The sequence below is a fragment of the Erithacus rubecula genome (assembly GCF_903797595.1).
Source record: "Erithacus rubecula genome assembly, chromosome: 13".
Classification (NCBI taxonomy): domain Eukaryota; kingdom Metazoa; phylum Chordata; class Aves; order Passeriformes; family Muscicapidae; genus Erithacus; species Erithacus rubecula.
This window is the reverse complement of record NC_136665.1, coordinates 5,234,310-5,262,267: the sequence shown is the minus strand read 5'-3', so window position 1 is coordinate 5,262,267 and position 27,958 is coordinate 5,234,310. Positions and strand designations below refer to the sequence as shown.

At 58.2% G+C, this 27,958-nt stretch overlaps 5 protein-coding genes across 8 annotated transcripts in view; all 5 read right to left on the bottom strand.

The window, feature by feature from the left end:
* The window catches only part of LOC306807583 (6-phosphofructo-2-kinase/fructose-2,6-bisphosphatase 4), a 77,425-nt gene extending 52,675 nt beyond the window's left edge, over positions 1 to 24,750 (bottom strand). Inside the window, exon 1 of the mRNA XM_079317298.1 lies at positions 24,745 to 24,750. The gene's annotated coding sequence lies outside the window, so the exon portion shown is untranslated. The remainder of the gene's footprint in view (positions 1 to 24,744) is intronic.
* LOC306807588 (hyaluronidase-1-like) lies at positions 8,144 to 10,776 on the bottom strand. Of its 2 annotated transcripts, XM_079317309.1 has the most exons (4): positions 10,550 to 10,776; positions 8,904 to 10,037; positions 8,691 to 8,780; positions 8,144 to 8,601 (listed from the first exon to the last, which is right to left on the bottom strand). In XM_079317309.1, the coding sequence occupies exons 2-4, from the start codon at positions 9,801 to 9,803 to the stop codon at positions 8,284 to 8,286; spliced, it is 1,308 nt and encodes a 435-aa protein (XP_079173435.1). In that variant the 5' UTR covers positions 9,804 to 10,037; positions 10,550 to 10,776; the 3' UTR covers positions 8,144 to 8,283. The 2 variants fall into 2 exon arrangements, with proteins under 2 accessions (XP_079173435.1, XP_079173434.1); XM_079317308.1 differs by lacking the exon at positions 10,550 to 10,776 and having other exon boundaries at positions 8,904 to 10,242.
* LOC306807584 (hyaluronidase-2-like) lies at positions 10,798 to 13,961 on the bottom strand. 2 transcript variants are annotated; one of them, XM_079317303.1, is made up of 4 exons: positions 13,850 to 13,961; positions 12,442 to 13,383; positions 11,739 to 11,828; positions 10,798 to 11,603 (listed from the first exon to the last, which is right to left on the bottom strand). In XM_079317303.1, exons 2-4 carry the CDS (start codon positions 13,366 to 13,368, stop codon positions 11,190 to 11,192), a joined length of 1,431 nt encoding a protein of 476 aa, XP_079173429.1. In that variant the 5' UTR covers positions 13,369 to 13,383; positions 13,850 to 13,961; the 3' UTR covers positions 10,798 to 11,189. The 2 variants fall into 2 exon arrangements, with proteins under 2 accessions (XP_079173429.1, XP_079173428.1); XM_079317302.1 differs by lacking the exon at positions 13,850 to 13,961 and having other exon boundaries at positions 10,998 to 11,603; positions 12,442 to 13,745.
* TUSC2 (tumor suppressor 2, mitochondrial calcium regulator) lies at positions 16,646 to 21,530 on the bottom strand. Its single transcript, XM_079317329.1, has 2 exons — positions 20,913 to 21,530; positions 16,646 to 19,339 (listed from the first exon to the last, which is right to left on the bottom strand). The coding sequence occupies exons 1-2, from the start codon at positions 21,387 to 21,389 to the stop codon at positions 19,274 to 19,276; spliced, it is 543 nt and encodes a 180-aa protein (XP_079173455.1). The 5' UTR covers positions 21,390 to 21,530; the 3' UTR covers positions 16,646 to 19,273.
* Positions 21,906 to 27,116, bottom strand: RASSF1 (Ras association domain family member 1). 2 transcript variants are annotated; one of them, XM_079317318.1, is made up of 6 exons: positions 26,705 to 27,116; positions 25,748 to 25,869; positions 23,524 to 23,628; positions 23,156 to 23,444; positions 22,646 to 22,761; positions 21,906 to 22,565 (listed from the first exon to the last, which is right to left on the bottom strand). In XM_079317318.1, the coding sequence occupies exons 1-6, from the start codon at positions 27,000 to 27,002 to the stop codon at positions 22,419 to 22,421; spliced, it is 1,077 nt and encodes a 358-aa protein (XP_079173444.1). In that variant the 5' UTR covers positions 27,003 to 27,116; the 3' UTR covers positions 21,906 to 22,418. The 2 variants fall into 2 exon arrangements, with proteins under 2 accessions (XP_079173444.1, XP_079173445.1); XM_079317319.1 differs by lacking the exons at positions 25,748 to 25,869; positions 26,705 to 27,116 and adding an exon at positions 24,623 to 25,391 and having other exon boundaries at positions 21,915 to 22,565.
* Between the last annotated feature and the right edge of the window lie 842 nt (positions 27,117 to 27,958).

Here is a 27,958-nt window from a genome sequence, read left to right as displayed (position 1 = left end):
TCTGAGACCAGGCCCCCACTGCTTCTCCAATCCCAGGCTGTAACAGCCCCTCTGGATCTGCTTTTCTAGGAACTGGGGGCAGACACAACAGAAAAGCATTTCACTGTTGATGCAATACTGATGAATGCTTCCTTTTCTTTTGGGGAACAGTCCAAGATCCAGCTCCTCATGCAGCCCCTAGAGCTGAACAGCTTCTCCAGGTGCCACAGTGCAAGTGTTGGGCTCTTGGAGGTGGAATTCACCTGTGTCCACCTTCTGGACAACACCTAATCCTTATTAACTCTCTGTGATTTCATCTGAAACATTAATGATTAGTTTGTTTTGTCTTCTTGAGGAGCTCAAGTGCCCTTCCATAACTGTGGCCTTTTCTACATTAGCAAGCTTTGTTGTCCTCTGCTGAGAGTGTGAAGGAGGGGGATGATGTGGTTGGTACTCAGAGCCACCATGTCCCTGTGCTGATCTGGAGGAGAGCATTTGTCACTGGCATAGATGGCATGGCTCAAAACTTGGTTTAGTTAACTCTGGTTTTGGTCACTAACTGCTTCCAGCTTGAAGCAAGAGCTACTAGAATTGTTTGAGAGTTTCTCTGAAAGAAATATTGTACAATTCTGAGCCCTGGGATAGGAGAGAGGCCCTTGGTTTCATCTGCTCTCCCTTTGAAACATCTCTTAGTCACAGTTTCTGGGCTTAGTGAAACCTTATCCCTGTGTTTTCTTTAAAAGAAAAGAAAAAAAAAAAAAGAAAAAAAAAGAAAAAACAACAACAAAAAGAAAAGAGGTTTTCAAGCTGGTGTTGAAGCAGCCAGAAATGGAGCTCAGGGGGCTGGGCACTGACTGCAGCAGCTGAGGTGCAGAGGGCAGGGCTGGAGGCAGAGCCCAGGGGCACACACAGCCTTTGCTTTCAGTGGTTTTTCTCTTCAGCTTTACCATGTTTATCCTCCTCCACAGTGTTTTTTTTTTCAAGGTGGGAAGGCACACCTTGGCCTTTGTGTGCAGCAGCTGCCCCCCCCCAAAAAGCTGTACTGCAGCATCCTAACTGTGCTGAGGAGTTCAGTGCTCTTAAAAGCAAAACACATTAATCCACTGATCAACCTGTGCAAGTATTAAGAGCAAAACTTGCTAGAAATCTTGGGTTTTGCTCAAGATCTGTGTAGCCAACCCCTAATGAGGCTCTTGGGATTTTGTCCAAGTTGGTGAGGTGTAGTTAATTTGGCAAGTGGAACTAGCAACAGATTTTTGAGGGGAAAAAAAAAATCTGGTAATTTATTTGCATTTAGGAGAACTCAGCAAGAGAGAAGAGAGTTCAAGATAAATACAGTTTCTGCCTGGGATGTTTGATCCTAGCTTGGATAAACTGAGCAAACAGGGTCATCCATTTGGAAAATGTTTGACTTAGTTTTGTGCCTTCCTCAAAAATAGTTAAATTGGAAAAATTGCTGCACTTACAGGCCTTGGAAAATATTTTTCCCTACATGTGGCTTTGTGGTTTCAAAGAACTGAAGAGAAGGCCACAAAAATACATTTTTCCTTCAGCTGCTTGGCAAGGAAAAGCATCTGATGGGGCTTATCAGAGCAACGTGGCTGGGGCAGGTCTGGACTGCCTGGGGACACCAATCCTGTTGGCTTGTTTTACATTCCTCCTGCTCTAGTGAGAGCCAGTAATTTTTACCTCTTTTGTTATTTTACAATAATTTAAAAGTGAGTAAATCAATTAAATTTTTGTTCCTCAGCTTCATTGGAAGTTTAGGCTGTTAGGTGCTTTGTTAAATTCCTTGGAAAATTGGCTACTTGCAGGATTGCACTGCATTCAGTTCAGCCAGATAACACAACTCTTTCTTAAAGATACATTTGCAGTCTTTACTCCTAGAATTTTAAGTGTGCAGGAGAAAAATAAAAGGCAGAAACTAATAAGTGAACCAGCAAGCAAAAGTTCATACAATTATTCATGTAGTCACCTTGTAGTCACTGTTCATGCTGTACCTTTTTTTTTTTATTTCCCATTCTCTGAGCTGTTTTTTTTGTCTAGACTATAAATATTAAAAAATCAGATGTATCGTTGTCCTGAAGCATAGGAGCATGTTAAGATACCCCAGGACTGGAGACCTAAGGTGTTTGGGAAGCCTTATCTTTTTAAATGGGAATTCTCATCTCCAGTCTGGTCAGACCCTAAGAGCTTGGCTGGCCTTTCTCAGGCTCTTTGGGAGAGGGAAATCTTGTTATGTGCATTGCTGGAGTGCTTGTTGTGCTATTTTTACACTGCTCAGTTTTTTTGTGTGCAGCTGTAGTCAAGTGTTGCTTCTTGATCCCCGACAACTGAGATTTTCCATAACCTTTGACTGAGAAAAAAAATGTATCTTTAATCACAGCTCCCCTTCACAACAGGCAGCATGTAAGAAGATTATATAAATATTATATAAAGCACATTTTTTGGCAGATTGCTTGCATTGGTGTTGCATTTCTTTCCACCAGTGTCTGGGTGATAGAAGAAATAAATTGCAAGCTTGGACCAAAATGGAAATGAATACTCTGATGTGTGCCTTTTCTAACTTGGGGTTCCTCATCAATTAACTGCCTTGTTCAAATACCTGTGACATCCATTTATCTACCAAGAACCAAGATCAGGGCATTTTAAAGATGAATCCCCTTATTCTTGGTTATGGGTAGCTATTTTGTGATAAACCTGCACAGGTAGAAATAGTTTTTTCTTGCTTAGAAAACAAAGATAAGGCTTTTTTGGTTGTTTTTTGGGGGTTTTTTTTTGTTGGGTTTTTTTTGGGTTTTTTTAGCTGGCAGAAAATTAACATTCATACTATGCCTTCTAGTCATAACTGAAATGGAAAAGGTTTCATGACCCTTCTGACCAAGAAGATTAGCTCCAAGTAGATTTTGGTGACAATTCTTCTTGGGCTCACCTGGTTTCAGACACTGATGGGACACTGATGACAAATTTTCAAGTTATTTCATTCAATTTGAATGTAATTACTGATTCAACAAATTCTATGAGTGGATGAACAAGTGTTAATCCATGAAATAAAAGCCACATAGGCGTGAGTAAATGCAGCATGGATTTATGACAGAGAATCTGCTTCATCCAGCTCATTTTGGTGAGTTGCAGAGAGAAAAGGGTGATTTTGGAGGGCTCTTCTGCTCTAAGCCAGTGACTGTGAAGACTTCTGGTCTATGCAGGCAGGGAGAGCAGAGCCACATTCAAAGGTCACCACCTCCACTATTTTAGAAAAGGAAAATAAGATTAAATAGAGACCACCCTCTTTCCCAGCTGCCTGGAAGACCAGGAAGCAAACACCTACCTCTGTGTTTATTCTGCTGATGCTGTGCACAGCACACACTGCTGGGGCACGCTGGGTGCTCGTGTTCAGACATCCACAGGGGCTCTGCATCAGGCACTGTGGGAGAGAGGTCTGGCCTTCCAGCACCACTGCCCTTGCTGTGCTGGATGCTGCCAGTTATCCCTCTCCTCACTTCCTTACAGATTTGTTGCTATGGTGAGAAAAGCCAAGCCTTAAATATTGAACTCGCTGTTATCTCAGCTGATATCTGCTGTGTGCAGCTATCAGGTGGTGTGTATTAAAACAAATAAGATAATAAGGAATATATGCTTTGCACTGTGGGCAGGTTCTGCCTCCAAATTTTGGGTTGCTTTCTATTTCCCTGCTTCAATTCTAACCTTTTTTTTTTTCTTTTTCCGTGAAACTAACCTTGAACTCTGCCCAGCACAGAGGATTACAACTGTTTATGTTTTAATTGGGAAATAGGACCAGTAACCTGTCAAATCAGATTTTTCCTCCTGAGAAGTTACAGTCAAATGCACAACAGTTCCCACAAAATGTTTTGCTATATTATTTGGTGTTTGCTTGAAGTCTGCACCAGCAGGTTACAGCAGAGTTTGGAGCATTATATGGTTCTGTGTTTAAGATGTAACTGGAGGGAAATGAGTTTACAAGGTGTTTTATACAGTGCAAACCAGCAGCTGCACTCAAAGCACTCCCAAGGCCTCACTCTGACCCTCCTCAGGCTGTTGATAACACTCCTACTAATTTACTAATGCCAGCACAGGACACTAATTATCCTGTTCAAAGCCCCAGGGTGGAAAATAACTAGGAGGGAAGTTGCTGCCAAATCAGAGCAGTGGAGATGCCGCAAGTAGGACAAGTGTTCCACCTCTGACAGTGCCATCAGCAGGGAAAAACACTTTTCTCAAGCAGAAAACCTTGGGAGCCCTTGCACCCCACACAGCAGCCCTGCCTGGAGCTCTCACACAAAGGAGCTGCTGCGCCCACATTCTTGTGGTGAAAGTCCTGCTCTGCTGCCCAGCCCCAGGAATGGCAGGATGAAAAATGCTATGGAACAAAGCGGGACAAGTTCTCAAGTGCAGAGGCATTTCTGTTTGTACAGCATAAAGCAAGGGCTGCTGTTTGTGCTGGATGTTTAAATTCTTGCTGAGAGCCCGCAGACGGTGCTTCCAGGCTTGCTTTTTTTGTTTTCCTAAGTAACTTCTGAAATTGTAATCTGATGAATCAGAGGAACGAAGGCTGATATTCCTGCTAGTTCTCGGAAACAAGGGATGTCAGCTCCAGGGCAGTAGCAGAATCTGTGGCCCCTGAAGACAACCTTAGATCTTTATTAAATATGGTTTGTTTTTACAAATCTTTTATAGAAATGCCTGAGCAGGGGAAAAGGTCTGGAGTGGGTGTTTTTCAAACACAAAACAGAGATACAAAGACATTGTAAGAAAGAGCCACTTTGATTTTAGGTAACTGGTAGCTTGAAAATTGAGTGTTCGAGTCGGTGTTTCTCTGAGTGACTCTGCGGGGGGGTTAGGATACAGAGTCCTGAATTCAAGCTCTAGAAATTATTTCTGTAGGAGCTGATGTTTCACTTTTGAAACAATAATCAGAAGTGAACTTTGACATTGCACGTGGAAAAGAAGTGGCAAGTTTTAGTTAAAAGCATTAACAGGAAAGCAGCGAAGCCTTGTGCACACCCTCAATGGCATATGGGGGGTGTGCTTTATTCAAAACCTCTGCTACTCTGGGCAGCATCTCAAGCTGCTCACAGGCTCAAGTGTCATTGGAGGCAGTTTCTGTGCTGCTCTTCTGTGTCTCCTCCTCCTCCTCCTCCTCCTGGTCTCATGTTTCGCTGAGGTACCTCTGAGTCCCCTTAGCTGCTCCTGCTGGCTGAGGTGCTCACCTGGAAGTTTTGGGCACTGCAGAGCAGTCTGTGTTTGGGAGCTGGGGGGGCTTTCTGCAACTGCAGCTAAACAGAGTGACCAAAACCTGCTCTGGGCTGGCACAGCACCCAGCCCTCCTCTCTCTCTAAGCTGCCTTGTGTTTGCACACCCACAAAGCAACCTGAGCTCTGAGTGACCTGCCCTGTGTGCCGCAAACCTCCACTGCAATGTGAATGGAATAAAAGGCATTTTAAAGACCCACATGCCATCTCTTTAATTTCAAGCCATACAGTTGCTGTGATCTGCTTTTGGGAAGGATTTATTTCTTCCAAGAATATCAGGAGGAGCTCAGCATCCAGCTGCAAGAGCTGCAGAAGTGGTCAGGAAGGACCTGCTTCACATGCTCCTGATTTAGGTTTTATGGCTTCAGTCCAGATCTTTGGCCGAAGTGAAAACCAACAGCAAATGATAGCTAAAGAGGTCCTAAATCACCTTCTGGGGTCTCAAAATACCATCACCCCCTTGGTCATAAGTGGGGGCTGTTAATGCAAGACAAAACTGAAAACACTGTCTTAGTGTCTCACTAAACTGATTTCTAACAATGTGGGAAATATCTCTCTATACAGATTCTGAGTTTTTTAGTCAGGGGAACAAGGCAGATGATAACTTTCCTTATTAGGTAACTCACGGGCCACTAATTTCCTGCTTGTATCTGAAAAGCCTGTGAATTGCTTTGAAGGGCTTCTTTCATCTGTTTTTTGCAAGCCTTAATCTACACCTTCCCCTTCAGCTGAACTATTTATGTCCTGGTTATATCAAAGCATTTAAAGGCTCCTCACTACAAGTATCTTCGTTCTAGATTATAAAATAATCATTCTATCTTCAGAGCCCTCAGCAGTTCAATTTTCTCTGTTTGGGATAGTTAACCATGGTAAATACTTAGGACTATTTGTGGAGAGATGAGGCTTAAGCAACATAGACAAAAATAGTGAGTCATTGAATTGAAAAATATGGCAATGTAGGGACAGTTCTAAATGACAGTCTTCCCTCATTTCTTGCAGCAGCACGTGGAAAAAGCCTAGAAACTGATTTAGTGTGAATGCTGTAGTGCAGTGCAGCAAGCTCTGCACACAGCAGGCTGGTCAGGCATCCTGAGCATGGAGAAGAGGAGCTGCTGTGCCCACACCATGAGCAATCCCACCCCAGGGCCAGAAATGTGCCCTGCTCAAGGGCAGTGCCTGGATTCCTGCTGGCTGCTCTCCAGCACACTCCTGCTCAGCGTGGGCTGCCGCTGGGTTTGAGCAGCTCCACACATGCACAGGTTTGCAGAGCTGGAAAAAACAACCCAGCAGATGTTCAGTGCTTCCACACTGTCTGCTGGCAGCCACGTGCAGTGTCTTTCTAGTCTCCATTCCTCAGTCTGGAGCAAGACAAGCTAAATTACATGGAATTCAGTGTCTTGGTGTCTTTAGATACAGTCTGAAGGGCAGAGACAGAAGAATAGCTACAATAAGTAGGATGAATAAAGCAATCCTCTTACACATTCAAAGCTATTATTTGAAAGTGGCAAACTGCATTCATGCCTAAGTTTGCATTATTTCAATAACAAGAAAAGGAGTTCCAAGAAATAAGGGAAGTCTGTCACTTCCCAGCCTCACTTTTCTTTCAGAAAAGGCACAAACCCACATCCAGAGACAGGGTTCTGACAGTGCCAGACCCTCTGCAACTCCTGAGGAAATGTCCACCTCAATGCTTAGTTTGGTTAATGGATTGAGATAATCCACCTGGGAGAACCTCACACCAGCCCCCAGCAGTAGCTGAACACTTGAAGCATATTAAATTACCTGGAGTTACAAGCACACAGTTCTGATCCCCTCTAGGCATAAGGAGGACTTGAAATTCATGGTAATTTTCATCGTGTGAATAGCAAGGTGAACTTTGCTTTCAATTTTAGTATTTAATACAGGGCAAATATCAGATTCCCTGCAGCTTGGGAGGAGCGTGTTTGAGTGTTCATTTATATTAAATTACATTTCACATACAAAAAAATACTAAGATAATATTGTTCCCAACATTTACATATAGCATTTACCTAGCTATCTCTATAAGAATTAGATAAAACTATTAATTCTGGGCCAAAATCCAATTATGACTCATTTTTTCAGGGGCTCCCAGCTTGTCAAAGAGCTTGGTAATAACAAAGTGTATGTTTCTGAAAGCTGTGACTGGGGAATCCAAAAGCTTAATTATGTTTCCAGTGGTTATATTCTCAGATCCTCAATGTAATAATAAGAAGTGAACATAAGAAATTTAGTAGCTCTGCAATGATTTACACCAGCTTAAAAATCAAGGGTGCAGCTTTGTAAGTCCCCAGTACACACAGTGTCATGCAGTGCAGTCCCAACAAGGACAGATTACCTGAGTTAGAGCCTAAAATCAGAGAAGTGGGCACCCCCACCCCAGGATGAACATCCAGATGAAGATGCCAACATCTTTATCTCAGCTAGGCCAGGGTTTCATGCTTCTCCCAGCTCCTTTGAAATAGGTGCAGTTAAGTCTGTGACCTGAGTTACAGAAATCAATGCTTTTGCATATTATTTTTGGGCTTAACTGCTTTGCATGTGGTTATCCAGGGGAAAATCAAAGTGGAGGCATTGGTTTCAGTCCACTCCTCTGTGCACAGTGAGGGGCTGGAGAACACACTCTCCCAACTACAGTTACACAATCACATCTTTTCACTCTTTGGCCATTCCCCAACATTCTTTCATTTCTTATCCTCTTCCCCCATCATCCCCTCTTCCCATGTCTTTTCCCATACATTTTCTTTTTTTCCTTGTGGTTTCTTTGAGGCATTACATCCCAAGCCCCCAGCCCAAAGGACAGCCCTTGGCAGCATCACAAGGCATCTGTGGTGTTGCAGGAGAACCCTGCCACCCCAGAACATTCTGCAGCAGAAGACAAAGAGACACTTGCTGGTGCTTTCTGGTTTTATTAAGAGCCCCACAGTCAGGTTCTCAACCCCGTGGTAAGGCTGCTAAGCTAGTGTCACCCTGTCTGCCCCAGTGTCCCCAGAGGGGGAATATTGGGGTGGGTGGGTCACTCGGCAGAACCCTGGGTGTCACAGCGGGGTCCCTGCCACTTGCCATAGCACTGGCAGCTGAACTCCTTGGCCAGTTTGGAGATGTCCTGCCCAGGCTCCAGGCTCTGGGGCAGCAGCCAGGGTTTGCCAGCACGCAGGTGGATGGTGAAGCGGGAGGGGTCGAGGTGGAGGAAGCCCTGCCGGCTGTCCCGGCGCACGCAGCGGCCCTGGCCGGAGCACAGGCTCTGGCTGCACAGGTCAGCGCTGGCTGTCACATTCACAATGTAGTGGCCCAGGGGCCCCTCCACATAGTCCTTCAGCCTCAGGCACGTCTCCTGCAATAGCATTGGGCGTCACAGCCCTGCACAGCTGAGGCACCGGGGGTACCTGCTGACAGGGAGCTGCTGCCACCACCTGCACTCACCTCGGAGGCGCTGTAGTTCAGGCTGCCCCAGAGGATGATGCCAGCAGCACCCTGAGCCGCGCTCTCCCCGATGGTGCTCATCAGGTCCTCCTGCACCCACGGGGAGAGAAGTCAGCAGTGCCCAAAGCCCTCACACAGCCCCAGCAGAGATAAAGACTCCCTGGTGCCAACCCAGCAGCCCGAGAGGTGCCCACTATCCCCACATCCCCATACCTGGGAGAGGAAGTCCAGAGTGTACTCGAAGGCGATCTGGGAGTAGGGCAGGACAGGGATGCCACTGTCCAGGACTCCGCGCTGGACAGCGAAAGCCTCGGCCACGCGGTGCCGCACGTAGGGCAGCGCGTAGCTGGTGCCTTTGAGGCGGAGGGGCAGGTAGATGCTGGGGTAGAGCGCCCGGCTGCCCCTCCAGAGCCAGGACAGGTTCCTGTTCCTCTGCTGCTCCACATCTGGGCACGAGGCGTTGTAGGGCAGGTGATCAAACTCATTGTTGTAGCAGTCGGGGAAACCATAGAAGCCCCAGTAGGCACTGGGCCGGAGGCTCTCGCCCAGCCACAGGGTCTTGTTCATGAAATCACAGGCGCTCTTCTCAAACTGCTGCTTGGCCATCTCCTCCACCTCCTCGGGAGGCCACTGCGGGTGCTGCTGCTGCACCAGCTCCTCCGACTTCTGCCGGTAGATCGCCATGGAGTCCCAGTTGCGGACCCACAGTGGGCGCCATTTCTCCCAGTCAATCACAGCCAGCCCACTGTAGTCAGGGCTGGGCAGAGTCGCCTTGATGTCCTGGGTGGCTTGGTGGATGTGAGCCTCCAGGCTGGCATTTTGGGGGAGCCCCCCATTCACTGGCACCCCCTCAGATGTGTAGTAGGGGTAGAGACCCATCTTGTTGCTGTAGAAGAGGGTGATATCCTGCCCAGTGAAGGATTGCTGGTCATTGGCCAACACATCAAAGACCTCCAGGTTGAGGGTGACATTGTAGTCCTTGGCACAGGGCTCAGTGGGGATGTTCCAGATGGTGACAAAGGGGCGGCTGACGAGAACAGGACCGGGTCCCCCAGCATGGGCCAGGGCAGGCAGAAGCAGCAGGAGGACCCAGCAGGACCATGCTGATACCATGGTGCTGCTGTGCTCAGGGTGAGTCCTGAAGCTGCCTGGGGAGCGCTGAGACCTGGGCAGACCTCGATGCTTTTATGTCCAAGTCAGGACCGGCATTAAGCCACACCTCCGTTCCCAAGCGGTGCAGTCACCCAGGGTCACCTCTTCCACCTTCTCAAAGTCCCCGAATTTATCAGCGTCCCCGGAGTGGGGACAGCAGCGTCAGCCCCGCGTAATGAGCGGCGGCGGGCTCGGCTGGAAAGGAATGCGTAGAGTCAACACCCCATGACTGGCCGGCGGTGAGTGGGCTGGAAAGACAAACAGACGGCCGGGGCGGGGGGAGGAAGGTCACGGTGATGGACGCGGGCTGCGCCGGGCGGGCGCCGCTCGGGAAGTGGAGAACGAGGCCGTTCCCCTGCCGGCAGCGAGCTCACGGCACCGGGCAGCACCCGGCGCGACACGGGACACTGCCGCCTAGGCACCGCGGCCACAGGGGGCACGGCCCGGGGCCACTCCCGCGAGGGGCCAGGAGAGCACCGGACAGCGGCCACAGAGAGCACAGAGGCGGCTGTGCCACGCGGGGCCGCTCCATGACCACGGGCACCCCTCGGGACAGCGGAGAGGCTGTACGGGCACAGGCAGAGCAGGGCAGTGTCGGGGACAGGAACCACGCCAGGGCACCGCGGGGGGACACTCGTGGCACGAAGAGCGGAGCTCAGGGACGCTCGGGCACAGGGCTGTCCCCGGCCCCGTAGGGCTGAACCTACCGGCCGTGGCGCACAGCGCGGTGTCCGCGCACGGTGATCCCGGAGCCGGGGGCTCCCGCCGCGCATCCCGGGCGCTGCCCGGGGCTGGGGAATCCCGCCGGGGGCGGGGCAGGGCGGGGCCGCACGCAGCCTCCACGTGGGTGGCCCGGCCGTGGCTGCCCACGCGGCTCCCGTCCCTCCAGCCCCTTTCCCGAGCGCAGCAGTTCCCGACACCGCAGAGCTTTCCCGAGCTGCATACCGACACTCACCGCTTCCCGCCGCTTGTGTCCGCGAGATGACTGACCCGTACCCGCCTCGGCCCGAATCAGCCCACACCTCTCAGTCTGACCAGCTTTATTCGAGGTAAAGCACTTCAGTGTGGGGCAGCACACGGGGGATCAGCACCACGCAGCACCCGCTCCCCGTCCCCGTGTCCCTCTTGCCCCCATCCCTCTCCTTACAACAGGAGAGGTGTCCCCCTCCTCCCCCCATCCCCATGAAGGGCACCTGCACTGCAGCAGGGTGGTAGAGTTGGGGCAACCACACAGCTGTCCCCCCGCACCACCACAGTGAGGGACAGCCCTCCACAATTAGCTGCCTGCCAGGCAGGGTAGGGATATCTTAAATAGGCTCCTCCTACACCACCACAGAAAGGGGCAGCTCAGTCCAGGAGCGAGTAGCACCAGCTTGCAAGCAGCAAGAGCACCCCAAGTCCCAGCGGCGCCAAAGGGCCAGGGGCAGCACTGCGAGGGCCAGCGCGGGTCTGGCAGCTGCTGCCCTGCCAGCCCTGGTAGCAGTGGCAGTGAAAGTGGGTCCGTAAGAAGAGTAAGTCAGCAGAGGAGAGCTGGCCCTCGGGCCAGAAGAGGGGGCGCTCAGGGTGATCAGCATCCCGGCGCCGCAGCTGGAAGTTGGTAGAGTTGAGGTGGAGGAAGACATCAGCATGGCTGTCCTGGCGCAGGCAGCGACCCTGGCCCTGGCACAGCTTCTCGCTGCAGAGCTCTGCTGCTGTCGTGACATTCACAATGTAGCGTCCCAGGTCCCCCTCCAGGTAGTTTTTCATCAGCTGGCACAACTCCTAGAGAAAGGGAGGCACCAGAGTGTGACCCAGGGAAAAGTACCTCAGATGGAGAGGACAGCCCAGCTACTGGTCCTCCCCTGGAGGCAGGTGATCCCTCCACCCCTCTACCTCCCACACTGACCCCAAACTTACCCGGTTTTTGGTGTCAACTGCATCACCCCACAAAATGGCCCCTGCTGCACCCAGTGCTGCACTCTCTCCAATGGTGGAGATCAGGTCCGGCTGTGGGGACAGGGTCTGGTTAGTGCCCACAGATCCCATGCAGCACCCACAGCCCCAGCACAGTGTGCTCCAAAGTGCCCCTTGCAGGATTAGGGAGGACCCAATCCCTGCTCCAGGGAAAAGGGACTGTCCCAACAACTTGGGGACAAGGCTTCCCAAAACTGCCCTCCTCCTCAGGGGCTAAGCCAGCACAGCACAGGGGCTGCGAGCTCACACACCCCAGGGCTCCAGCTGCCAGGACCTGAGTCCTGCACTTCCCAGGCACTTTCCTGATGATAGTCACCATTGGCACCAGTCCTGCTGCCAGACATCGCTTCCATAAGGGAAACAGTTTGTGCCACCCCATCATCCAGCCTAGAGAGGGGCTGAGCTGAGGCCCTAGGAAAGGAAGCACCAGCCACCAGCCCCATGCCAAATGGTGCCACTTCTCACCCCATGGAAACAGCTGAACCATGAGGTGCCAGTAACACCATGAGTGCGGACAGCAGCCTCCAGAGCCACCCTGCTCCAGGGGAGCAAGGTGCGATACACAGGCAGAGGAACCACCTCAGCTGACCCCAAAGCCCAGATGGCCAGGGTGTGGAATGAGGATGTCCCAGTGGTGCAGCCCTACCTGGCTGAGCACATTCAGCTTGCGGATGTAGGTGGGCCGGGTGTAGACAAAGACAGGTAGGGAGTAGTCGTCGTGGTGCTTCTGCGAGATGCGCATGGCCTCCATCACCCGCGCCCGCACGAACTTGCGGCTGTTGGGAGTGGAGTCCAGCAGCGGGTCGAGGTAGATGGAGGGGTAGAGCGCCATGCTCTCGTTCCAGAGCCACTTCAGCTGGTCATTGCGAGACTTCTCCACATCTGGGCACTGCCCGGTGTAGCTCTCCTTGTTCTTGCTGTAGTCATGGTTGTAGCAGTCAGGGAAGAGGTAGAACCCCCAGAGCTGTTTGGGTCGGAAGCTCTTGGCCTTGCGCAGGGTTCTCACCATGAACTCCTGGGCAGCCGACTCGAACTCAAACGCTGCCTGCTTGTTCACCTTCTCAGGGGGCCAGGTGGGCTGACGCTGTGCCACCAGTTCCTGTGATGCCTCCCGGTAGATATCCTTGGGCTTCCAGTTGCGAGCCCAGACAGGCCTCCACTCCTCCCAGTCGATGACAGCCAGCCCTTCTTTGGTGGGTGAGCGGATGTACTTGTTGATGCCCTCCTGCAGGCGGGCAAGGTGCTCAGACAGGCTGCTGTTTTGGGGAACACCACCATTGACGGCCACACCTTGATGGGTGTAGTAGGGGTAGAGCCCCAGGCGTTCCTTGTAGAAAATGGTGAGGTTCTGCCCCACGAAGCCCTCGTTGGGGGAGGCGTACAGGTCGAAGATGCTGAAGTCGAAGGACACCTGGAAGCGGGGCTTGCAGTCCTGAGTGGGCACATTCCAGGCCACCAAGAAGGGCCGGCGGGTGAGATGGGGGGTGGCCGACGGCTTCTCGGGGGGCTGCCGGGCCAAGGCCAGCAGGGCCAGCCAGGGCACCGCCACCGCCGCCGCGCAGCCCCCGCGCATCCTGCCCGGCGGGACCTGCGGCGGCGGGAGGCGAGAGTCAGCAGGGGGAGCCGGCCGGAGGGGGTGCAGGTAGGGGCCGATCTGCCCGCACCCCCCAAGGCAGACCCTGATCCAAGTCCCCTCCCGGGGCAGAGAGCTCTCGGGGGGTGCGGGCAGAGCTCCGAGTGGGGACTGGTTCTCGGGATTCCCGGTCCCAAGCGGTTTCGCCCGCTCGTGCTGCCCCGGGTGCCGGCGCGGCGCCGCCTTTGTTCGAGCCGGGCAGACAAAGCGCCGGGGCGCGGCCCCCGGCGGCCCCGCTCGGCTCCCGCTCCCCGCGCGGATCGCACCGCGCCTCAGGCCATCCCCCGCCGAGGGCTCCTCCAGCACCGCCGCCTCCCCCCCGCCGCCGCTTTTAAACCTTCCGGCACGCACCACCCGCGGGGGTGCCGGCCCCGCCCCCGCGCCCCGCCCGCGCCGCGCCGCGCCGGGTGCTGACACTGACCGTCGCGCGGCTCGGGGCTCCGGGCTGGCGGCGAAGCCCCGCCGCGCACGCACACCTCCGTGGGACCGCGGTACCGGGCACCGGGCACCGGCGAGTCCTCCCCCTGTTCCGCCGCGATTGGTACGGGCCGGGAGGGCCCGCCCCCCCACGCGGCGGAAGGGGGCCGGGCGGGGCCGCGGTTGGGCCCGGCAGGGGGCGCCCCGGCTGGCGGGGCTGAGGTGGCTGAGGGGCCGGGGGGTCCCCGAGCCTCGGTGACAGAGGGACCGAGCTGTTCCCAAGGGGATGGGGGTGGGGGTCATCTCGGGATGGTGCTGACCCCTGGGGGGTGGTGGAGTCCAAAATTATAGCGACCCCAGATTGGAGGTGACGTCAGGATGCTGTCCCCAGGTGGTGGTGACCCCAGGGCGGTGTCCCCGGGATCATCATCACTGCAAAATGGGGGCTCTGGAATTCTGGTGACCCCAGGATGTACACTAGGATCATGTCCCTAAACAGTTGGTGATGACTCCAGAGTGCTGGCAAGCCAGAATGGTGTCCTCAAGGTGGTGGTGACACCAGCAGCGCAGTGTCCCCGCAGCAGCAGTGTCCCCAGGGCGGAGCTGTGCCGGACAGGACATCCTGTGCAGGGCTAGGGCAATCGGTGCTGCTGACTCAGCCGAGGCCCCGTGCGTTTCCTGCCTGGAGATGACAAGGGGGGCCACGGGTGTAACAGGGCTGGGGGGGCTTCCTTCCCAGAGCACTGCTGAGGCTCCAGCCGGTCCCCTCTGGCAGGCGACAGGGCAGGCAGGGCTCAGGCACCAGCCGTGTGGCAGTCCCCGTGCGCTGCCTGTCCCTGCTGCTCCGGCCAGGCTGGCCCCGTTGCGCTGAGGGCCATCGGGGTGCCCCGCGCAGGAAGCGCCAGGCTGCGAGGGTGTGTCGGGGCCGACGGGGGAAGGAAGCGGGATTGAATCTACGGAAGTGCTCCCCAGCCACCCGCCAGCTCCCTAAGGACCAGGCGGGAGCACCAAGCCCAGCATTGTTCCGTGTCAGCTCCTGGTGCCGCCAGTGTCACACCCTGGCCCCAGGCACCTGCAGCTGGCTCCAGTTAGTGGCACCACTTGGGTGTCAGCTTTTGTGGTGAAGGTCCCACCGAGAGGGTGACAGCCCTGCTAGGGATGGGCTTTGCATCCAGGCCAGCCATTCCAGATCCGGGCTGCACCCCACAGCTCGGCCTGGCCTGCAGGCAATGCCAGGCACTGGCTGGGAGAGGGGCTGAGAAGGTCAGCTGCTGGCCGGGCGTTGGCTGCCAAAACCCTTGGGAGAGATTGTGGGGAGCCAAGAAGTCCCAGCGCTGCAGGCGCTGCCCTTCCCCTCTGGGCAGTAAACAGGCTCCCTTGGCCAGCAGCTAAAATTTTCCATCCTCCTCGTGCGAAGGTGTCCAGCCCCACCGGCAGTGGGGTGGCCAGAGGGGTCACAGATTTCCAGTTCTGGGAGGGCTGGAAGTGCTAAGTGTGACGCAGATTCTCACTGCCGTCCCCTCAGTGGGAGCACTTAATGTGGTTTCCCTCCTTCCTTTCCACCGAGTGGACTTGCTTTTGGGAAGGGGCAGCTGGGTAGATCCAGCCTCCCCTTGCCCTGCTGAGCATGAAATCGTTCCCAGAGTGTAGAGGGGTGCAGGATGGCAGTGGCAGGCAGCAGCCAGGGCAAGCTGAGCAGGTGAGCTGCTCCAGGCAGGCAGCAGGAGGATGGGAATCCCTCATGGATGGCAGATAACGGGACATGAGTCACAGCTACTCGTGCCAGACAGGTCTGGCAAGGTGCGAGAGGAGGTCAGCTTGGGATTGGAGCAGCCATGAAGCCAAGAGGAGACACTGGCACCTGCCTTCACCCTAGGCTGGAGGCTCCGGCCATAGCCCTGCCCTAGGGGCAGCAGGAGGGGACTGTGGTGGCCCTGGCAGACACAGAGATGGTCACAGAGCCAGACAGACACCGCCTTGTGTAACCTCGCTGGGCTGTACCACCCTGCACAGACACCCAGTCCCCTTCTAAGCCACCAGGATGCATCCATCCCTCCTGGAGCTGGGGTCCCTATGGCTGAATGGAGCAGAGCCTGATCCCCCCGAGACTGGAGGGCTGGCAGGACACACTGCACCACTCACTCTCATGACAGCTTTCACCAGCGGCTCATTTCCGAGCCGGCTTGTGCAGAGGAAATGATGAGAGGTGACTTTGGCTGCAGAAAAACACTTGCAGGGCTGCCGGGGACAGGACGCGGGGAACAGTGAGATCACACTTGCCCCACGGACAGCCGGCAATGCTCGAGGGACGGGCGGCATCCCGGCACAGGGTCACGCCGGCTCCACAGCGTCAGGGCCCCGTGATTTATGAGGCACTGATTTGGCAGGGCAGGCGAGGAAGGAGCGCACAGGTGGATCCTCCCCCCCGCGGGGCTCGGGCGGAGCCATGGGAAGAGTCAGCTTGAGGCTGGGCTGCCTGTGAACCTCGGGGCCTCAGACCCCGCACAGGAGCGGAGAGGCCTGGCTCCAGCCCTCGGGAATGAACAAGGAAATGACATATACTTCACATTAGTTATATATCTGAAAGACGTCACGGCAGCTACAAGTAGAGAGTCACAGCCTGACAAAGCCACCAACTCCTGCCAACCTGGAAATGTCTGTGACTCCGGGATCCTTCACCATCAGCTCAGCCAAACGTGCACAAACACGCCCTTCCCAAAACACGGGGCTCGAAATGCTGGCAGCCAAGTCCATCTCCCCTCAAGTACAGCTACCTTCCTCAGTAAGACAGCTCTGGGACTTGTGGGCTCTACAAATAATTTTATTGAATTTTAACAAAAGTGGACAGATGCACTGGGAGGAAGGACCATAAGTAGTGTACATTTCCCAAACCCATGAGTCCTACCCACACACTAGAGAAGCAAGGAGCCTAGTGTTGGTGAGTACGATTCGGCTACACACCCACAGGGGAAAGCACAATGTTGCACAGAAATTGTAAAAAAAAAAAAAAAAAAAATCAAAATGAAAACTTTATCTTTTTTTTTTTTTTTGCTTGCTCCAACACCACAGTGGACACAGATACTATTTACAGTGACCTTCACATTTTTAAGATCCCTCCAGGTGCTCCCAAGGCCCTGCTGCTGCAGGATTGCTGGGGTCCTGGGGGCTGGCTGCTGTGGGGACCAGCCTGGGAAGAAGCAGGGCAGGATGCAGCTTGTTGGCAGCCTGCAGAGGTTCACTGCCACTCTGGTGACACTGAGGGGGTAGCAGGGTGGGAGAAGGCATGGGTTTTGGGGAAGCATGTTTAATATGCTGGGAGAAGGATGGACAGCCTATCAGAAAGGACAAAAGCATCCTTGCTAAGCTGGTCAGTCTCTGCCCCCTCCCCCAGGTCTGGGCCATGCCTTGCCAGCAGATTTTTGGCTGGTAGCCAGGTGAGAGGCTCCCCACTGGGGCAGGCAAACAGTGCCAACCCCCTTCCCACTCTTCCTCCTCCTTCCCCCATGCCCAAGGCGGGGTCGGTGCAGCTTCCAGTGCCCTCAAACCGCAGTGGGGCAAGGCAGCACAGACAGCGTGGCCATGGTTTTCTCTCCTCTTCCTGGGGACAGCAACTCCTGCTCTCCTGTGGAGCCCACGGGATGCCCTTCCCAGGTTGCTCCAGCCAGGGAGAAACTCAAGAGCAGGTGGTGCAAATAAGAAACACTTCAGTGAGGGATTGTTTTAAGACAAGACTTTCAAGCAAGCAGAACAAAAGATGTCGAAAGAAGCGCCCAGCATCACAGTGTAGACGAGCCCTGCCCTGCCGCTTTCCTGCCTGGTGGCAGCCAGCACATCCATTTCACCCTGTGTGCTCGCTCCTGTCGATGGGAACCGCGGGTGAAGGGACGTGAAGGGAAGAGGTGGTGACAGGAAGACAGCAACAGCCCCGTCGCTGTTATCTCCCCGAAGCCGGGAATGTGGCGCCGCGCCCGGGTGGCTCTCAGTGGACGCGGAGATGGATACATCCAACATAGACATTGACAGGGCTGGCAGCCAAGTGCCAGCAGCTTAAATTAAAAATCGAGGTAGCAAACATCTGAAGTGCTTAGAAAGTAAATAAGTTCTGGAATGAAAGAGGAGGAAAGCCACGCTGGCTGCTGTGGGGAGTAGGCTCTGACCCACTTTAAAGCTGTGCCTGCTGCTGGTCCTCCTCTGCCTGCCTGGTGTGGGCACAGCCGAGCAGGGAGGCAGGGGCTCCTCCTGCTGCCAAGGGGCATTTGGGGTCAGGCCTTTCCCCCAGCAGCTGGACACACGCAGAGGTGAGAGGTTCTTCGGTGCAGCCAAGACCTCGACCTTCTCAGGTGGGAGGAAAGAGGAGAAAAGAGCAGGACCTTCCGAGATGGGGCAGAAAGCCTCCCTTTAAAGTGCATCGCATTTCTCCTCCTGCCACCAGCTGGGATGCGGGAGGAACCACAGTTCACATCGCCAGGGAGATTTCCAAGCTGGGGCAGGTAATGCCAATTGATTGTTTCAGGGGCACAGAGAAGGAAGAGAGGATTCATTTCCTGCTTGGCTTATCGAGGCCCAGCCTACAGGGAGGTATGTTCAAACAGCAGCGGGGTGAGGGAGCTGCCCGGCAGCCCAGCCCCGCAGCAGGTGAGGGACAGCGCTCAGCAGGAGCCAGTGTGACAATGGGGGAGGCAAGTCAGCTGCAGAGATGGGACCTTGCTGCCACCAGCAGTGGCCAGGGAGCTGCTGAGATCTCCAGCAGGCAGCAGCAAAGCCAACCTCCCCAGCGCTGCCATAAGTGGGGAAACACAGTGGGGGAAGAGACTGAGGTCTAAGACAGCGGCATCTGATCTCCATCCCCTTCCCAAGAGGAGAGCAGCAGCCAGCCTGATGTGCTTTGAGACCCCTCAGCCTGCCCTGTTTATCCTCCATCAACAAATCCACACACAGGAGCGTCACATCACACCGGTGTCAAAGGGACATGCTGCAACACTGGCCATCTAACCTGCGGGCCCCAGGGACCTCAGGGTGCAGGGCAGGGCTCTACTATGCCCTGGCTCTCCCTGGGCCGCATACCTGAGAAGCAGGGGGTTCTGTCTGGTGAGAAGTGCAGGCTTGCTCTCCCTTTCACAGCTCAATCACAGCAGCTTGTTTGCAGTTCCAGTTATCCATCAAACGTCGGCTAGAGGCTATAAAAGGTATTTTAGTCTTCTGACTCAAGCGAGGATGCTTTTAAGCAGTCGTTGCACAGAGTCACCCATCTCCTGCAAGGGCCTGCTCCATCCTGCCTCACCTCCAGGCGAGGGGAGAGTCACCGTCCCACCACACGCCTGGAGTCCTCCTCGGTGGGAACACGATGCAGCCTGGCCCTGCAGCCTGGCCCGGTGAGGCTGGGCGGGGTGGGGCAGGGCTCCCGCCCGCGGGCATCGATGTCTGGGACTCACACCTCGCAGATAATCACCGGGAAATCCACGTGAATGCGAGGATGCTCTAGCTTCACTATGCCCTGAAAGAAGAGTCAGAGTGGTGAGCAGAAAGGACAGCCAATCAACACCCCTGAGCCCTGCCAGTCACCCAGGGACAGAGAACGATGTGCCCTTGAGGAACCAGAGGGAGCAGGGTCTGTAAACTGCCTGTAACACCAGGTATGCCTGAGCAGCAGCACGCAGAGCACCAGCACTTTGCCCTTCGCACTTGTCCCTGGAGAGCTGAGGGCAGCATGGCTGGCTGCCACACATGGCAGGGCGAGAAAGGAGGGAGCTGCTCTGCCAGGCACTACCCGTGCAGCAGCTGGTGCGTGACTGGCAGATATTGGCTGTCTGGGCTTTTCATCCGGCACCTTTCATTCACGGGATTTAGAAGAATGAAAAGAGCTCTCTGAGAGAATGCAGCCGGGGCAGCTGGCGCACAAGAAAAGCGGCTTTCTGTGCAGAGGGGAGGCTGCTGAATGCACACTCCCTCCACACCAGTCACAGGAACCGTTCCCATGCTCCATCCCAGCCTTCTCCTGTTACAGCACCAGGAGCTGCTGGCAGGTGGGGGGCTGGGGCAGAGGGGGGAGCAGGGGCTCAGGGCTGGGCCTGCCCCCGCAGAACCAGAGCAAAGCCTGCGCTAGCACAGGACTGTTCAGTGCTGCTACCTGCTCTCTCCAGCTCAGCTAAACTTTCCAACTGGGTGAGTTTCAACACACATCAATGAGGAATCAGTTCCACAGGCCAAGCCTGCCTCTGCTAGGATGCCAGTCCGGGAAGCAGCACCAAATCCTTCTGTCCATAACTGCCTGCTCAGCACTCAGAGGGTTCCCATCCTGCTGAGAGGCTGCCCTATCCTCAGAGCACACTGACAGCTCACCCCAGGGGCTCACTACAGCCATGTCTTTCTGCTTAATTAGGGGCTCTCTCCAGCCCTGGTTTGATCTGCCCTTTCCTCCATTTATGCCCCCAAAAGATTCCCTCCATGCAGGCTCTCCTGCCCCTGCACCATGATCCTCACCTGACATCCCAGCCCCTGCCCAGCTTTAAATAAGCCCACTTGCTTATTTAAAGAGGAGACTTCCACTGAAGAGCAAAGCACAGAGCTGTCAACACTGCTGAGCAGGTGGTGGGGACATGCTTACTCATGTCAGCAGTTGATGGGCTCTGGCTGCTGCTCCCCAACACAAGGCCTGGCCCTCCACGGTGACATGACACTGGCTCAGGCGGCACAGCACCCTACAGCTTGTGGAAGGTGCTTGGTAATGAGACACTGTGGCCATGCAGGGCTGCCTGTCACTCTGTGCCCTACAACACACACTCAGCTGGGCTATCTTTCCCTGCCTGGCAGCTCTGAAAGGCTCAGGCACTGCTTCTCTCCAAAAAAGGCAGCTGGAGGGTACCACCAGCTCTCCCTTTCCTGTCATAGCCTCAGGTGACACTGGCGTGAGCCAGGACACACAGGAATCATGGCTCAGAGGCAGAAACTGGGAGGAGAGAGGCTCCACTTCTGCAGCAAGAAGATGCCCCGAGGGAGATGGCTCCTGTAACGTCCGGACTTCAAGTGTCACCGCGGTACTTTGCACTCGCTTTTCCCCACCCTGTTACCTGAGGTATCAGGTTCTTGTGAATCCTCTTCAGCTTGGCGCGTTTCCTCCCGTTCTTGGTGACGATTGTCTCCTCGTAGAACTCGTGAGCAAGATCCCCGTCCTCATCGTAGTACATGGAGCTGCCGAGAAGAGAGGGGAGGCGCTGGGGTGAGATGGTGCGGGCCCTGCCGGCTGCCCCTGGGCTGGGGCAGGCCGGTCCCCGCTCCCCCGGGGAGCTGCAGCCACCACCCGCTGCCGGCTCGGCTCCTCCCGACCCCCGCGCCGTGCCTGTGCGGGGCCGGCCCCGCAGCACAGCCCCCGCCCCACGGCGCCCGCGTCTCACCCGCGCCGAGGTGAACACGAAGGGGGTGGCGGCGCGCGCGGCCCGCGCCCGGGCCAGGGCCTGCTGCCCGCCGGGGCCCTCGGGGCCGCCGCCGCCCGCCGCCGGGGTGGCGAAGGGCCACAGCCCCCGCGACTTGGAGCCGCTGGCGCCCATGACGGGCGGGGGCGGCGGCGGCGGCAGCGGGGCCGGGGGGGTTAAGGGACGGGGGCGGCCCGGAGCCGCCCGGCGACACCGACCGAGCGCCGCCTGCGCCGCCGCCCGCGCCACTTCCGGCGCCAGCGCCACGTGACACCGGCGCGGGGCGCGCCCGCCTCACCGCCGGCAGCGCGGGAGCCGCGGGTTCGAGTCCCGCCGCCACCCCGCACCACGCGTGGGCACCGCCGACAGCCGCGGGACTTCTGATCCCGTCCCCGCCCATCCCAGCCCGCTCCGCCACGAACACACCGCACGCCAGGCCTCGTCACCAAGATGTCTTTATTGGTGTTTGATGCTCTGCTTCTCCCCAGGGACACTCCTCCGGGGACACGCGCTTCCCCCCACATCACCCACTCCCCTGGGGACACTCAATCCCCCAGGTGACACCTGCTCCCCCAGGACAGACATTCTCTCGGAGACACCTACTCCCCTGGGGACACCCAATCCCCCAGGTGACACACACTCTCTTGGGGACACCCAATCCCCCAAGTGACACACACTCTCTTGGGGACACCCAATCCCCCAAGTGACACTTGCTCCCCCAGGCGACACACGCTCTCTCGGGGACACGCACTTCCATGGGGACACCCAATTCCCCAGGTGACACACGCTCTCTCGGGGACACCCACTCCCCTGGGGACACCCAATTCCCCAGGTGACACACGCTCTCTCGGAGACACCGAATCCCCCAGATGACACTTGCTCCCCCCAGGCGACACACGCTCTCTCGGGGACACCCACTCCCCTGGGGACACCCAATCCCCCAGGGTACACTCGTTTCCCCAGGACACACGCTCCCTGGGGACACCCACTCGCGGGTGACACTCACTCTCGCTCCCACCAGGAACCCTCACTCTCTGGGCCAGCCCCTAGGGGCTGTGACAGCCCGGTGGGTCCGTGGTGCCCCGTTCCACCCCCCTCCCTGGTGCCCCACCCGCCGGTGGGCGCGGCTCTGCTGCTCTGCTGGCCTCGGCTCCCGTGTCGCGGTCACCCCGGCGTGCGCGTGGCCAGCGCCTCCTGCATCTTCTGGCGGCAGCGCGCGTAGCGGTGCCGCAGCCGCCGCACGTGCTCCTCCTCCTCCCGCTGCAGGATCAGCAGGAAGTTGTGCAGCTCCGGCAGCGTGAAGGCGTCCCACTGCAGGCACAAGGGCTGCCATCGCAACGGGGACCGGGAGCGGGCCCCGGGGCCAGCCCCCTCCCCGTCCCCGCACTCACGTTCACCTCCCCGGTCTCGTTCTCCTTCAGGATGAAGCTCAGCACCTTCTCGCTAGGGCCGGCCAGCAGCCGCAGCCGCAGCGGCTGCTCGTCATCACCCAGCTTCCGCAGGTACACTGCAACAGCGGCCAGGTGTCACCGCGGGGACACTGCCACGGGGACACCGCCACTATGGGGACATCACTGCTGCTCCGGGCATGCTGCTGCTATGGGGAAATCACCACAGGGACACCACTGCTGCCATGGGGGACACATTCATGGTGCAGGGGACACTGTCACTAAAGGGGGATAGCACTGCTACAGGGATGCCGCCTCCAAGGGGACACTGCAACCTAACTGGGACACCACTGCCATGGTATTGCCACCATAGGGGACACCACTGCCATGGGGATGCTGCCACCACCATGAGACCCTGGGGACATCACCACCATGGAACTGCCACCACCCAGGGAAAACTGAAAACATGGGAATACGACCAGCATTGTGAGGACAGGGTCACAGGGGCACTACCTTGTTCATCCTTCTCAGACCTCTCGAAGAGGGCGAACTTGCGGGGGTTGTCGATGACGGTGAACTTGCGGAGGAGGGCATCGATGACCTCGCTGGCACGGGTGTGCGAGAGGATGTGCAGGTGCTTGACGGTCCCTTTGGGCAGATAGAAGGACGTTCGGCGCTTCACCCCCTGGGGGTGTGGCCGCCCCGCCTGCAGGGAGGGGACCCGCTTGGTGGCCGGCACGGAGACAGGGCGAACCAGCTTCAGCTGCACCTTGATGAACCCGGTGTAAGAGCCGTCCTTGTTCTACGAGACACCGATGGGGGGGGTGAGTGGGGTCAGGGCAGGGCACCGTGACCCCCCCGGCCCTGTGCCGACCCCGTACCAGGCTCATGAACAGGTTGCTGTTGATCTGGCTGTTGTACTCCTTGATCCGCTGCTCCACCTGCGCCCGGTCCAGCTCTGTCTTCTCCCACTCGCTGGGCTCATCCTGCGGGACAGCAGCCGGGCTGAGCGGCACTGACACCGGAGGGGACCGTCCCGCCGGCCCCCAGCCCGCCCCGAAGCAGCGGCAGATGCGCGGGCGGTTGCACGCGGTTGCATCAGCCCGGCCGGGCTGAGCTGGGCTGTGCCGGGGACAGCCGAGCTCACCGCGGCCCCAGCCCTGCTCCGGGGACACCGGCCGCCCCCGAGCGCCCGTCCCTGGGGCAGCAGGGCTGTGTGAACGCACTGCGAGGACACCCGGAGCCGAGAGTTTCCTGCCGGCGCCCCAGATCAGAGAGGCGTCCCCAAGGCAGAGCGCTGGCAGCCGCCAGCCCGGCACCAGGCAGTCTGGGCAGGCTCTGCGCCCGCGGGCCGCCCTGCCTGAGATTTGAGGCAGAGAGCCGGGCTGGGGGTGCAGCCTTGCCGCCGGCACCCCACTTCAAAGTGCTGGCCCCACACACGGGGGACCGAGCGTCCTGGCTCGGCGTCCCTGCCACCGGCAGGCACTAATGAGTGTTTACAGGGGCTGCGGAGCTGCCACGCAGCGCTGCACGTGTCCCCACGGCACTGCAGGGTTCCCAGCCCCGACAGCCATCCCACAGCACGCAGGCACTGCCGGACCTGCGGGGCTCACTGCAGCATGGGGACAGCTAGGAAGCTGCCCGGAGAGTTTGTCCCGGGACCCCCAAAGCTGGGAACAGCTCCAGCCCTGACGGACCTTGGGGTGCCCGTGCCCGGCAGAGAAACCCCACCCGCCCCACGGTGCATGGCTCACCCCCATTCAACCGGACAGGGCCACCGTGTCCCACGGCACGGCCATGCTTGACCCCCCTCTTGCCCCACAGCAGAGCCAAGCTCGCCTCCAAGAAAAGACCACCTCCACCTCTAGTTTTCCCCACGCACCGAGCCCACCCTCGCCTGCGCCCCAGCACTCAGCCCGGGCAAAATTTATCCCGATGACGTCACCCGTGTCCCCCATGTCGTCACACGCCGGTACCGACCTGGCGGCGACGCGGGCGGCGGCCCAGGGAGGTGCGGGCGGTGTAGAAGAGCTCAGGCTCGGAGTCGGAGTCCTCCTGGCTGCAGTAGCCGCTGCTGGCCGTGCTGCCCCCCGTGCCCCCCGCGCCGCCCCGCCGCAGCGCCAGCGCCGCCGCCCCGCAGCCCCGGCCCCGCCGGCCCCCGCCCCGGCCGCGGGCACGGCGGCGGTGGCGGAGGGCACGGCCCGGCCCGCCCGGCCCGCAGCCCCGCCGGACCGGCGGGCACATGGGCACGCCCGGCCCCGCGCCAGCCCGCCCGGCCCCCGGGCCGGGGCCCGGCTCGCTCCGCTCCCGGCTCGGCTCAGCCCGCTCCCGGTCCTTGGCCCGGCTCCGCTCAACCCGGCCCTTGGCCCGCCTCGGCTCCGCTCGGTCCCGGTCCCTATCGCGGCTCGGCTCTGTCCGCTCCCTCTCTCAGTCCCGACTCGGTTCCGCCCGGTCCCGGTCTCAGTCCCGGCTCAGCTTCGCCCGGTCCCTATCGCCGTTCCGCTCGGTTCAGCCCGCTCCCTGTCGCGATCGCGGTCCCGGCTCAGCTCAGCCCGGTCCCTATCGCACTCCTGTCCCGGCTCGGTTCGGCGAAGCGTCTACCGCGCCCTGCCCCGCTCCCGACTCGGCGCGGTCCCCGTCCCTGCCCCGCCCCGGCCGTGGGGTGACGCGGGCCGGGGGCGGCGCGGCGGCCCCGCTTCCGGCGGTGACTTCACCCGCGCCCGCCCGGACACGGCTTTGCCCCGACTGAGCTCGGCTCGGCTCGGCACGGGCAAGGTGCGGTGCGGGCAGCTCGGCACTGGCACAGCGCAACCTGGCGTGGCACAGCACATGGCACGACATGGCACGATCTCATTCAGCCCAGCCCGGCTCAGCCCAGCCCAGTCCAGCCCAATCCATCAAGTCTTGATACAGTCCATCATGGCATGGCAGAGCCTGGCATGTCAGCTTCACACAGCTTAGCTCAGCTAGGCCCAGCAGAGCAAGGCTTGGCACAGCCTGGCATGGCACGACATGGCCTCACATGGCACAGCCCAGCATAGCCCCCCCGCCCAGGTTTGCCACCCTGTGCCCAAGCTCTCTCTCACAGTCAGGCCCAGGCCCTACCACGTTGGTGTCCTTCTCCAACACCTGCTCGTTGCCATCGTCCTCATCACCAGCACCCGGGGGGCCACTGCAGTCCAGCCGCACCAGGGCTCGGCACCGGTAGTGGCAGGTGAAGCTGCAGTCTGGGGACAGAGAGGAGCAGTGTCACCGCTGTGCACAGCGTGGCGGTCAGGGTCAGGGCACTGGTGCGTGGTGGAACAAGGGCTGGCACGTGGTGACAGTGCTGGCTGTGTGCTCATGCTGTGCCCAGGGGCTCAGGGGTAGCACCAACATGGCACACAGCACTGTGTGCCACTGTGCCTGTGCTCCCTGCTGGGCTGGCCAGCGTGGTATGCCCAGTGCCTGGTACTGGGATGCCCAGTATGGGCACCAGTGTGGTTGTCCAGTTCCGGGATGCCCAGGGGCCAGTGTGGGTACCAAATGCTGGAATATCTGGTACCTGGTGCAGGTACCCAAAACAGGGATGTGTGGTGCCACGTGAGGGTATTCTGTATGGGGCTGCCCAGTGCTGATGTAGGTGCCCAGTCCAGGGGTGTTCAGTGTTTGGTGGCAGTTCCTGGTGCCCAGAGGCCCAGTGCATGCTGCCCAGAATGGTGATGCCCAACTTGATGGAAGTGCCTGGCACCAAGATGCTGGGATGGGGGCAATCAGTATTGAGATGCCTGTACCCAGCCTGGTGCTGGGACTTTCGGTGCCTGTTGGAGGCGCCTGTGCCTGTGCTGTGCCCAGGGGTGGGACCCCCGGTGCTCCGCGGGGCTGCCTACTGCCAGGGTCGGTGTCCTGTGGGGGTGCCCGGTTGGTGGGATGCCCGGTGGGAATGCCCAGTGGTGAGGGTGCCCGGTGGTGGGGCTGCCCGGTGCTGAGGAAGCCGAGGGGCGGGACGCGCGGGGCCCGGCGGGGGTGCGGGGCTGCCCGGGGGCGGGGTGCGGGGGGCCCGGGGCGCGGCGCGGTACTCACGGCGGCACTGGAGGCTCTTCCTGCCGCCGCCCCAGACGAAGTCCCCGCAGAGATCGCACCAGGTGTGCAGCCCGCGGCGCCGCGGCTCGAAGCGGTGCCCGGCGCCCGGTGCCGCTGTCAGCCGCGGGTCGGGGTGCGCCCCGGGGCCGGGCCGGCGGGCCGGGCTGATGCGCAGCGCGTTCGCCCTTTCCAGGCGGCCCCGGCCCGGCCGCGGCTCCGGCTGCAGCTCCCGCAGCTCGATGAGCTCCATGGCCCGGCGGCCGCGGGCGCTGCTCGGCGGCGGGGCGGGGGCCGGCATCGGGCCGGGGCCGGGGCGGGGACCGGGAGGGGCCGCCCCGATGGGGAGCCGCGGGGAAACTGAGGCAGGAGAGGTGGGGGGGAAAGGAGCGATGCCCCGGGCTCCCGATCGCCAGCTCCAGTCCCGGCGAGCCCGGCGGGGCGGGCAGGAGGCGGGGATGAGGTTCCCGGGGGAAGGGGGGCCCGCTGCAGCCGCTCCGCTCTCTCTGCCTCTCCTCGCAGGAGCGGGACAAACTCCGCTCCCTGCCTCAGTTTCCCGCTGGGGAAGGGGCTGGAGGCACCCCTGGCAGCGGGTGAGAAGCAGATGGAGAGCTACGGAGAGTGTTTCTGCTCCCGCTGGCTGCAGCCCTGGACGTGCCGCTTGAGTTTGGAGTGAGTTTAATGAGCTCCGAGCACGGGCTGCTCAGCCGGGGCTGCAGCTGGACCGAGATGGTTTCCTGCCTGCTGTCGTGGCTCCTGCAGCAGCAGCCCTGATGCAAAGCCTATTTTTATGTGTCAGGGATTCTCTGGCACCCCATCAGAAAGTAGACATGGCCAACATTTCCCAGCTGTGCTCAGACCAAGGCTCCAGGCCTTTGGCAGCAGCTGCTGACCAGTGAGAGGTGGGAATGCACCCCAAGGCATCCCCACCAGTAAACCCTGCTTACTGGTAATGCTGGTGGGCAGGAGGCCAAGCCCTGGGTGCTAACATCACATCAAGGGAAAGGAAGTGGGGTAAATTGTCCCTGCAAGGTGGGTGATGACAAATACCCAAGAAACTCTTTCTCACAGCAAGATGCTCCTGCAAACCACATCCTCTCCTCCCCACACTGCTCTAACAATGGTACAAGGCAGCACAGAGGTCTCACTCCCCTCCCTCTACAGCTGCAGTAAGGTTACACAGCCTCATAGGCTTTTTTTGGGTTCTCTGGGATTTCTATTGTTGCAGAGGAAAATAGACACATGCCTCTTTACTGT

Bases quoted from the DNA above. Each gene is read 5' to 3' on its own strand.
- LOC306807584 (XM_079317303.1), bottom strand. From the start codon at position 13,368: ATGCGCGGGGGCTGCGCGGCGGCGGTGGCGGTGCCCTGGCTGGCCCTG. The intron at 11,829-12,441 runs GTAGGGCTGCAC...CTGTCCCCACAG, and splicing joins AGCTGAATGTGCTCAGCCAG to CCGGACCTGATCTCCACCAT. The intron at 11,604-11,738 runs GTAAGTTTGGGG...CCCTTTCTCTAG, and splicing joins CAGTTGACACCAAAAACCGG to GAGTTGTGCCAGCTGATGAA.
- TUSC2 (XM_079317329.1), bottom strand. From the start codon at position 21,389: ATGGGCGCCAGCGGCTCCAAGTCGCGGGGGCTGTGGCCCTTCGCCACC. The intron at 19,340-20,912 runs GTAACAGGGTGG...CTCTTCTTTCAG, and splicing joins ACAAGAACCTGATACCTCAG to GGCATAGTGAAGCTAGAGCA.
- RASSF1 (XM_079317318.1), bottom strand. From the start codon at position 27,002: ATGCCGGCCCCCGCCCCGCCGCCGAGCAGCGCCCGCGGCCGCCGGGCC. The intron at 23,445-23,523 runs GTACGGGGTCGG...GGTGTCTCGTAG, and splicing joins GCAACCTGTTCATGAGCCTG to AACAAGGACGGCTCTTACAC. The intron at 22,762-23,155 runs GTAGTGCCCCTG...CCGCTGTTGCAG, and splicing joins GTCTGAGAAGGATGAACAAG to TGTACCTGCGGAAGCTGGGT.
- LOC306807588 (XM_079317309.1), bottom strand. From the start codon at position 9,803: ATGGTATCAGCATGGTCCTGCTGGGTCCTCCTGCTGCTTCTGCCTGCC. The intron at 8,781-8,903 runs GTATGGGGATGT...CCGTGGGTGCAG, and splicing joins CTCTGGACTTCCTCTCCCAG to GAGGACCTGATGAGCACCAT. The intron at 8,602-8,690 runs GTGAGTGCAGGT...ATGCTATTGCAG, and splicing joins TGAACTACAGCGCCTCCGAG to GAGACGTGCCTGAGGCTGAA.